Genomic DNA, 10,507 nt, shown 5'->3' on the forward strand with positions numbered 1-10,507 from the left:
TCTCCCTCCCTCTCCATCTCTCCTCCTGATTGTTCCTAGACACAGTTCTTAAGAGTATATGATAGAGTGAAAAGACCAAAGCTCTAGCTTTCTGGCTAGAGGAAACGGAAGTGGCGGTGAAGGCAGACTTCAGGGTGTAACTCCCTAAAGCTCCCGCGGCCACCTCTGAGCTGTCCTTCACAGGTCTCATGTACTGTACTATAGTCTGAAAACTGAACTCTGGGGAAGACCAATGTCCTCACTCTGAACTGGCGGCAGCATGGTGCATGCATGCATGCAGGCCCTGCAAAGGCCACCACTTAAAGCTGCTCTGCAGAACACCCAGGAAGATCTCAATTTGAGAAAGAAAAGATACTAACCAATGTCAGTCCCATGACAACCCACATTTAACTCAAAGACGTTAAAACGACACAACAGCCATGCTCTGGAGAGTAAGGGCAAGGCATTTTGAAATAAATGGAAAGACACAATACTCAGCAAAAAAATGGAAGATGTCAAGAACCAAGTGAAGATTTTCACACTGAAATAGAAGACAGGTTACAACGTTCTCCAGGACAAAGGAAAGAGCTAGAGAGCAGCACACAGGGTCCAATCTGAACACTGAAAAAGCCAACAGCACTTCAGGGACCATAGGACCATAGTTGAAAGTCCATTGTTCATATCACTGACAGACATCTCAATCGCAGACAATAAAGTATCAGAAGAATAACAAACCATTCAAATTTGACAAAAGGCATACACTTATGGACTCAAGTTTAATGCATCCCAAACAGGATAAATAAAAGACGATTTCAAGTCCAAACATGATATAATCACACCAGTAAAAGAAACCCTCCTGAAAGTGCTGAGGGTAAGTAATACATTATATCTTGGATTGCTACAGATCTTTTTTTATCAGAAATAAAGTCAAAAGGATGTGAAATCTTTAATAAACTATGAAAGGAATTAACTGTCTCTTTTCAATAAAAACACCACGTGAGAATGACATAAAGACATTTTCAGATACAGTGAATCCAAGACACTTTGCTCAATGGCAGGCCTACTCAGAGCAAGGAGCGAATCAGAGATAGAGAAGTATTATAAAAGCGTGGGGAAGAGCCAGCTTATCAAGATGTGACAATGTCAAATATATATTCACCTGAATACAAAGCTTTAAAATACGTGGACGAACACTCACAGAATTATAAAGAAGAACGGACAAGTGTACATTCTAGTCAGAGTTTCAGCGCTCCTCTCTCAGTGATGGAAGCAACCAATAAGATGAAAATCAGCCACTGAGGAGAAGTATTAAGCAGCACCGTCAGGTGGCGTGGCCTGTGGTGGTGTGGAGAATGTCATGTGCTGGTAGTGGAATACACATCCTATCACGTGTTCATGGGGTATTCGCTAAGATTCCCGGTGTGTGGAGGACGCCCTGCACTTCCCAAATGCTTTGCCATGATAAACATCAGGACACTGACATCTTTGTTTGTCGTTGTTGTTTTTTTTTTTTTCAAGGTAGGGTTTCTCTGTGTAGCTCTGACTGTCCTGGAATTCCCTCTGTAGACCAGGCTGGCCTTGAACTCACTGAGATCCACCTGCCTCTGCCTCCTCAGTGTTGAGATTAAAGGCGTGCGCCATCACTGCCCAGTGTGGATACAGGCATCTTTAACACTTTTCAAATCAGTTTCTGTGGGTGAGTTCTCCTGCTTATTGAAGAGAATGGGCATTTATTTCGTAAGGCTTTTATTTGACACTGGCCAGCTTTCCCATAAATGGTTGTTCCATTGATCTATGATTCCACCAGTGGGGTAGGGGATGATGCTCCCCGCCCCATTCTTGTTGTAGTTGATGGCAAAATTGCTCCCACTTTGTCTTTTTCCCAATGAGAAGTGTTTTGTTTTACTCCTTGAATGTGGGCAGCCCTCACAAGTTAGTATGGCCAGTTAGCATGCAGTGGAAGCAGGGTTACTATTCAAGGTTTGAGTTCAGCCGCGGAGAGGCTTGGCAATGCTTGCTTGCACCCTTGGCATCCCTGCCACAGTGCCCTGTGTGCACCAGACTGTGGGTGAGAGACCACAGAGAGCAGAGCAGGGCTGCTCAGGTGAGGCCATCTGAAACCAGCTGGTCTCCAGCCAGCCCACCAGCTGACAGCCAGCACATGCTCCAGCCCAGCCAAGAGCCCAGATCAGCTGGGGATGGCGTGGACAGTGATCGGCCGGCAGACCTGTAGGCTTGGAAGGTACCAGCGCCGCTAGCAGCTGAGCCCTGTGGTGGTGGATAACACAAACATGCCTGCTAAGCTCACTGGCACCTGCTTTCATAAATCTGTTAAATTTTTATTAACGAAGGGTACCTTATTGTTTTATGTATTTCTTTAATTTTTTAGTGTAGTGGGTTTTTAAAAGATTTTATTTGCTATTTAAATTTGTGTTTTGTGTGCTGACTATAAATATATACACGTGTGTGTGTGTGTGTGTGTGTGTATATATATATATATATATATATATATATATATTGTTTCCTTCAATGATTTTGTAAGGAAGAGTTCCCTTTATTAATTCTTTGTTAAATATATTGCAATTATTTTCTTTTGTGGAGAATCAATATTGATTTTCTTATGTTCTCTTAAAGCCTGCTTTGCATGCCAAAGAGACCAAAAATAGGATGTGTTCTCCCAAGACCAAAAGGCTTAACATTCATTTAAAATATTTAATTATTTATTAACTAATCAGTTAGTTAATGTGTGTATCTGTGTGTGTATGCCTGTGTGTGCATGTGCCTGTGTGTTTGTGTGTGTAAAGGCTGAGAGAGGACATCAGGTATCCTTTTTCTCTCTCTACCTATTTCTTTGAGGCAGGGTCTCTCCCTAAACCTGGGGCTTGTGTTTTGTCTAGACTGGAAGACAGCAAGACCCAGAGAGGCTCTGACCTCTGCCAGTCTTGGAGCTGGGTTCCAGGCCTTTGAGAGGGTGCCTGGCTTGTCATATGGCTTCTGTGGTCTGAACTCTAGTCCTCATGATTGTGGAGCAAGTGCTCTTAACCTCTCGGCCATCTCTCTAGCCCCACATACAGCTCCAAAGTATAGCATCTAGTGCATTCGGTGCCAGTGAACACTGGCCTTGTGATAGTGTGTGGTGAAGATGCCGGGTATTTCAGGGTTTGGGGCACGAGTCCATTCTGGCCAGAGGATCAGAGCCACCATCACTCACAGCGTATTCCCTTGTGGGCCAGGTCAATGTGGCCTCGTCACTTTCTCATGCAATTCTTTCTGAAGTGTTTTCCAAGGTCATGTGTGGCCACAGATGTCTTTGGGAAGATGAAGTGTGAAATGCTCCCCCACGTGCTCTCTCTTTTGTGGGCAGTCACCCAAAGTGCTTTCAGCCCCACAGTAAACGGGCCTGTCCATCCAGGGTTGTTTGGAGATTGCTGGACAGAAATGACCTCCATACCCTTGAAGGAACCGTGAAGGGGAGCAGCTCGTAGGCCTGGGGTGTGACAATGAGGTTGACATTTCTCCTAACTTAGGTACGCCCAGCTACTCCCCATCCAGCCATGTTTCTTTGTTAAGAAACAAATCACTGCTGAGGCGCCCTGGGGCCCATGGGGAGGGGGCCTCATGTTTATGGGGTGGGGCTGTGGTCCAGCAGCTCTGTCACCATCTGGGCCCCCTCTCTTCTCTCTGCAAATCTTCACTCTGTCTCCTGCCCAGAACCTGGCTGCCCCCAGGCTGTGCTATTGTGTTATTCCGAATGCAGTCAAACTCTCACCCCGAGTCTGGAGTCATGTGCTCCCCCTGCTCCCCCAGAGATTGAGGAGAGCATCTGAGAGATGGCCCTTGATACCCCAGAAATGGCCTGGAGTCCTCACTCTGTGTCAAGATGGACAGCATTAACTAGAGAGGGAGACAGTTGCACCAACCTCACTTTTAGATCAAATGAAACTGAGGTCTTAATAAAAAAAAAAAATCCTTTCCCAGCTCTCGTTAGAGAGAGGCATGGTCTAGGGCCAAACTCAAGTCAGCTAGATCACAAGAAGATGCCAATCACACTGACCTTCACCACCAAGCAACTGACAAGGAGGCCTAACTGGCCTCCCTCAAGGCATTCTTCCCCAGAAATTCATTTGCCATCCAAATAACCTTCTGAAACTGCAGCCTTGGGCATTTAGTAAAAGCATTTTAGGGATTATATTCTTGCCAGTCCTATGAAGTGGCTTCCAGGCCACCCCCTTTCTTAACAGTGCTGGCTCTCCTTTTCTCTTTTAAAAACAGGGATGCACACAGGGTACCAAGTCTATGTGGGCACTGTCCTGGGCCTGCCATTCACCCAGTCAGGTGGTATCTCCTACACGACACCTCTCCTAATGGCTCTAGGTTTTAATCGGTATTTGTCTAAAGGCTTAATTTACTCAGAATATCTAATGTGGGCCTGGTAAGTGGGTTTTGTGTTGTTCATTAACTCTGACTGATTGGAAGTGGTTGCCTGGAGCATCGATCAATTAACAAATACTGCCATGCAAGCGCATGTGCATGAGTGTGTGCATGCATGCACGTGGGGGTAGACAGGTGCGTGGAGGAGTCCCAGGACTTACGTTAGACGCTTGGCACCATTGAATCTTTTTACACGTGCTGATACACTCACAGCCTGGACATACTTTTATGTTACACTGACAGTCAGGAAAATCTTAGTTAAAGCATCTGTCATCTTAAGGGCACTCTCAAACGAACCATGCACAGCCACATCTTCCAAGACGCATGCTCTCTGCATCCAGGCTGTAGTAGTTGGCAATCAGTCAGCTGTGCAATCTGGGAACAAGTGTGATGGGTGTGATTTCAAAACCGACTCCTCAGCCACAACCCCGAGAGACTGATGTCACAGCGTCTCCAAGCAATCTCGTTCCTGTCATCCAACTCACATGCCCACTGTGGAGCCATCTTTCAGAGCCCGTTTGTACTAAGATCCATGTTTTCAAGGTGCTTTTCATCACCCGCTGTATAAAATCTACCACTGAACAAGCTGCTGAGCAGGGGCAAAGCTGAATCTTTCTGAACCAGGGCCTTGCATTTCTCGCTGGGGTGGGGCAGGGATGTTGTATTCAGCCTACTTGAGAGGTCCCCGTCTTGCAGGGGTAGGACAGTGTGGTACCAAAGTTATGTCCACTTGGCTTTGAGAGGTACACAGACATGCTCAACTCCTGGGTCTGACTCATTCTATGGAGTTGCATAACTTCAGGCAACATGTTTGGGTGTCTTTGTGCCCGAGTTTCTCCATTTTTCCATCCATAAAGTGGATCTCAGTTTTGGGAGGCGGTAACTTCCCATAGATTGTGGCTGAGGGGAAGGAACGAGGAACCATGAAAGGTGCCTAGCTTCATATCCGGCACACCCTGGTGTCCTCCCTCTGGTCTATGCTGTGATTGTTCCTGCCAAGAAAGCTGTCGTGGGACTGGCAGGGTCTTTCCCTTCACGGGGTTTTTCCTCTTTCCCTTGGCCACAGCCACCCACTCTCCAAGCCAGCCAGACACATGCCCGCCTATGATGTCTTCATGCCAAGGCTTCTAGCTAAAAGGCTCTCCCCATATGCCCTTGTGTGTTCCCCACCACCTCTTTTTTCATTCAGATGATATGTCTCAGTTATTGCTCACCTGTTCTTTTTTCTCGGGGGTGAGGATTCTGGAGATCAGACCCAAAATCCTCATGCATGCTAGTCGAACGCTAAGCCACACCCCAGACCCATCTATTCAGTTGACAATTGTTTCCTTATAGAGAATTTTTAGGTTATCCACGCAGGCTCTCTGACTGCAAGGGAGATTTTTGCAGACGCGCCTTAACTATAGATCTCAGAGTGATTATTCTAGGCTATTTGGTTGGGCCTTAAATGTGACCACATAAAACTTTATAAGAGGAAGAACTGCCTGCTTATAAGGAGAGGAGGCGATGTGATAATGGAAGCGGAGACCGGAATGACGGTCATAAAGTCAAGGAATGCTGGCAGCCTGTAGGAGCAGGAGGCAAGGAGTGGACTCCCTTCCAGAGCTTCAAAGGCCCCAGCCTGCCGACACCTGCCTTTTACCCAGAGGAGCTGACTTCAGACTTCAGACTCCCAGAAGCTTAAGACAAAAATCTTCTTGCCATTCTTAGCCAATGAGCTACAGGAGACTGCCCCCACCATCCCTCCTGCTTTAATTTCTCTGTCAGCTTTGGTTTTGTTCCCCACACGAGATAATGGCCACCCATTCATGAGCTTTCTAGCAAGGTATCTCTGTCATGAGCGTTGGGCAGCCAAGTCAGTATCAGAGATGTATTATGGCCTGCATTGGGACTTGGGCTTCAGGTACTTGGGCACGCCTGTGTCCCTTGGGTGGTATGGCATAGTTTCCTTTTATATTATGGCATCAGCAATGGCAGCGAGCCTGAGACCCCCCCCCCCAGGGTCTTCTCATCAGGTTCTCTTCCAGCAGTAGTTTTGGAAGCCTCACTTTCATCTCATGTTCTTAACTGCAGACTCAGCCTGGCCAGCGGGGCCCCTCCCTGCCTACCATTTCCAAGCACCCAGAGCAGTACTGGGAAAGCGAGGACACTCAAGGAAGGAGCAGGTGGCTTCACCTTGCTGCCGCAGACTCAGCACTAAGTGGCATGCTTCAGCAGGCTCAGCTTCGGCAGAGGTCAAGGAACCTTTGTGACTCAGGATAAAGGAGGACTTGGATGCTGTGAGCCAGCGGGGAGATCGGTTTCCAGGGAGCTGCTCAGCTGTGTGAAGGTTAACAGCTGAGACCTTCCTGGGGTTGGAGGGGAGGGTACCAATGAGCTGGCCTTGACTCTCGCTGGATAACCATCCTAAGCCTTGGTCTCCTCATCTGTAAAGCAGCGAGACTGTCACCCGGTTGGGACTGCTTTGATAATTCACTGTGTATACCGACTGGGTCCCAGACACATGCCTGGCACTCAGTGAGTGGTAGCTGTAGCTGTAACAATGGCAGTGATGAGGATGGGGTTCCATAACCCAGGGGCTTCATTTCTTGACTGAGGGGGAGGGGAGAAGGGAAGACTTGGACCACGCAGCTTCTCAGTTCTTCCTCTGTGATTCTGGGAGACGAAAGGATGCTCTAACCTCCGTGGATCAGAGAGGAGTTACTCCCTATAGCCTGATCTCCATATTCTGTGTTCTCTGACTGGGGCTCCAGAGCCAGGCACACAGGCACAGGAGATAAGACAGCTAGCAATGAGTCTCCTTACCTTGGTTGTCATAGGAAGTGATGACCTGAGGCTGCTGAAGGCATTGCTTCTCTGACAAGTTTCCTATTTAAGAAAGACAAAGAAGGTACCAGTGACCATTGAGACCATGGTATAATGTTCCCTGGTTGGGGAACAGAGGGACCTGGGTGCACCTGATACAGTTGTATGCTGGTGGGGGCCAAGCATATCTACAGGCCTGGTCCAATGGTGCACAGTGCCATGGTGTGCACATCTCTGGGCTAGCACAGCCATACTCCTGGGAGTCCACAAGTGCACACCCCTGCAGCAGAAGCCTGCCCAAGCTGGGGTTGACTCCAGTGGTCTGTGAAACCACCACTTCAGACTTTTGACCACAATTTCCAAAGCATTTTCTCACACACAGATGCCTGACTGATTGCCACACCTTTCTGTGAAGTGGGATGGGAGGTTCCCACACAGTACTTGAACTCTTAAGTTTCCCAGCTCCTAGTTCATCTTCCTTCTGAGGAGCAAAGGCAGCGACTTGCCTCTAGCCTTGAAGATGGGAGGATACTCAGTTTGGTTTTGTTTCACCAATATTACAGGACGTCCAACGTGTTTGAGTTCTCTGTACCCACTGGGGACATTTTCAAGTCGTTATAGCTCATAGGGTCAGTAGAGATGTCTACTTCTTACTACAGGTCATCATGGGAACCCATGGTCTTTTCTATCTCTCCTAGACATGAATTCATTTCTGCTTCGTGGCTGCTCTGTGGCTGTTGACTGTCCCTACGGAGGCAGCCCCTGAACTCTTCTTCATGGGTGTAGGAAGTCTAGGGAAGGGCCAGGATTAGGGCAGAAGGAAGTTCCCATACCACTATTCCATTTACCCTTCACTATCTCTGTCTTGCTCACTGTTCAGCCTAGGAACTAGCATATCTCTAGGGTTGCTCTCCTCAACAGTGCAGCCAATTATCTAGGCCACTCAGGGCTTCTCATGCCTACTCGTAGCAGAAGTTGGTCAAGGTAGGTAGGTGAGGCACCGAGCTGGACTAGACTTGGGATCCACTCAGTAGGGGCTTGCCCTGGAGAACCTGCATGCTCCAGCCTTCTTCCACGAACAGGTTGACGCCAGGTTCCCAATGCTTCCAGAACACGGTTGACTAACTGAGGCCAGATCCACTGTCATTGTGTGCCAACGTGGGGTGACGTGGCATTGCCGGGCTGGAGCTCTAGGCCACTTAGGTGAGGACAGGGAGGCTGCCTTTCTGCGGGCATGGCTGGCTGTACCTCCATGAGGAAACAGGAGCTGGGAAGGGAATCCTCAAGGAGGGTGATTGGCTGGCACAGCTCGGGTGGGGTATTTATAGTCAGGGCCGCACAAGTGGTTTCTCTCTAGCTGTAGGGCTGTAGGGCACTGGACACTGTGCTGCTAGGCAGACTTCAGCCAGGACCAAGGAGAGCAAAGGAGAGCAGCCAATCACAGCAGGGGAAGCCCGTTGCTGGGCAAGCTATGGAGAGGGGTGGCTCAGCCCAAACACCTGCTGCTCCCAAAAGTTTGGAGTGTTCCAGGATTCCCCACCCTTCCTCTCACCAACAACCAAGCCCAGGGAATATACAGGGTGGTAACAAGAGGATAGATGTGCCCCTTTGGGTCAACACCACACACAGTCATATTTGTGCACACTGTCAGCACACGCCACGGGGCAACTTCCTTCTGCGATGAAACTCCTCCAACTGCCAGGGCTGGGATCCTGTCGGTTACTGGGACTGGGTAACTGGGGTACCGAAAAGGCACCTATGAGACAAGGTCAGTTTCAATGCTAGTGTCCTGAATCCCAGCATCAAAAAACATGGAAAGAAGCAGCTCTCTTTCCCCTATGCATGCACACCATTTAAAATGTAAATGAAGTTGTCCATCGAAACTACACATATTGCAGGATGGCCGAACCATCGTGTTTCCTGGATTTAGGGCTTCCAGAGATACTCTCAGGAGCCTTGTATGTATACCACCTCTTCAATCCTGAGATTTTTTTTTTTTTTGCAAGGACTATTTAAATCACCCTCTGTGGACTGATACCGAGAACCCCAGAGTCTTTTAGAACTGTCTTGAGAGTGGCTTACTATTTCGTTACGACTTCTCCCCCAACCTCCCAGCCAACTGTGAAGATGCTCAAAGCAGAAGAGATCAGTATTTCCTGAAAGGCCCTAAAAGGGTTGCCAGGCGACTCATCCAAGGCAAGAGAGCGCTGCACCCACAGGATTTTCTCTTTGCATCCACCAGTGGCCGTGTTGCTCACTCACATACTCACACATGGACCTAGCAGGCACGCGCACATGCTCTGGGCGGTCATTCCAAAGGCTTCTCGCTGGCCCACAGCACTTTACTGGCTATGATGTCAACCGTCAGCGCCCCAAGTGGAGTCTTTCCCTACAGCTCAGCTCCAGTTAAAGAAGCCTTTGTGTGGATCTGTTAGCCAGGCCACAGAAGCATGAGTTCCCTAGCGGGTGTGTATGCGTCTCGAAGACGACTCCTCCCTTTGAACAAGGTAAGGGACACACCCCACAAGGACAGGGTTCTGGACCCACTTGTTATCTAGTTAATCTCCAACACTTACACACTTGCTCCTGGCACAAAGTAAATGCTAACGACAGCGGTTGAAGGAATAAGCATGGATGAGTTTAGGTTTGTGTTTTGCTTTTCCTTTTTGGCGTTGCCTGAAGGCCGGCGAAGCGGAGTCACTCTCTCAGTTGTACTCTTGTCCCCCTTTGTGGAGGGTCAGCTGTTTGATCCACGGCCCACATGGCTGGGGTCTGACGGAGCTCCTGAACCGCGTTCTGGGAGGAGAGGTCTGATTCCTAGCAGAATTCCGCGTTCCCATCATGCATATTATCATCGATGGGTTTCCCCGCAAAGCCAGGGTAATCAGCCTCCGAGGGACACAAGGTCCACTCTATTTGGCTTGTCCTTCATGTTTCAGAGAGTTTCGGGCCATCACGAATGAACACTGCCTGGACCCAGACAGAAGAGGCCTTGGAAACGAACTTCTTATTGTATTGTGGAGCCCAGGGAAGTAGGTCAGTAAGGATCTATAGCACCCTTGACTGGCTCTTTCCAGGCCTCAAGTAATACTCTTTTAAGGCAGGCCACTATCCTAGTCTGTTCAGAAACAAACAAAAGCCATTTTAAACCTGTGTGGTTTTTGTGGCATGAGCAGCCCTGCCTCTGGTGGGAACATGCAGACACAGCCCTGCCTCTGGTGGGAACACGCAGACCCAGCCCTGCCTCTGGTGAGAACACGCAGACACAGCCCTGCCTCTGGTGGGAACACGC

The 10,507-nt window shown here is 48.7% G+C and overlaps 1 protein-coding gene across 1 annotated transcript in view; it reads right to left on the minus strand.

The window, feature by feature from the left end:
• Ky (kyphoscoliosis peptidase) overlaps positions 1-10,507 on the minus strand; it is a 37,878-nt gene that overhangs the window by 23,621 nt on the left and 3,750 nt on the right. The window contains exon 3 of the mRNA XM_005367793.2: positions 7,216-7,278. Coding sequence (XP_005367850.1) covers positions 7,216-7,278 — 63 coding nt within the window. The remainder of the gene's footprint in view (positions 1-7,215; positions 7,279-10,507) is intronic.

Source organism: Microtus ochrogaster, unplaced genomic scaffold (assembly GCF_000317375.1).
Source record: "Microtus ochrogaster isolate Prairie Vole_2 unplaced genomic scaffold, MicOch1.0 UNK24, whole genome shotgun sequence".
In the NCBI taxonomy this organism is placed as follows: domain Eukaryota; kingdom Metazoa; phylum Chordata; class Mammalia; order Rodentia; family Cricetidae; genus Microtus; species Microtus ochrogaster.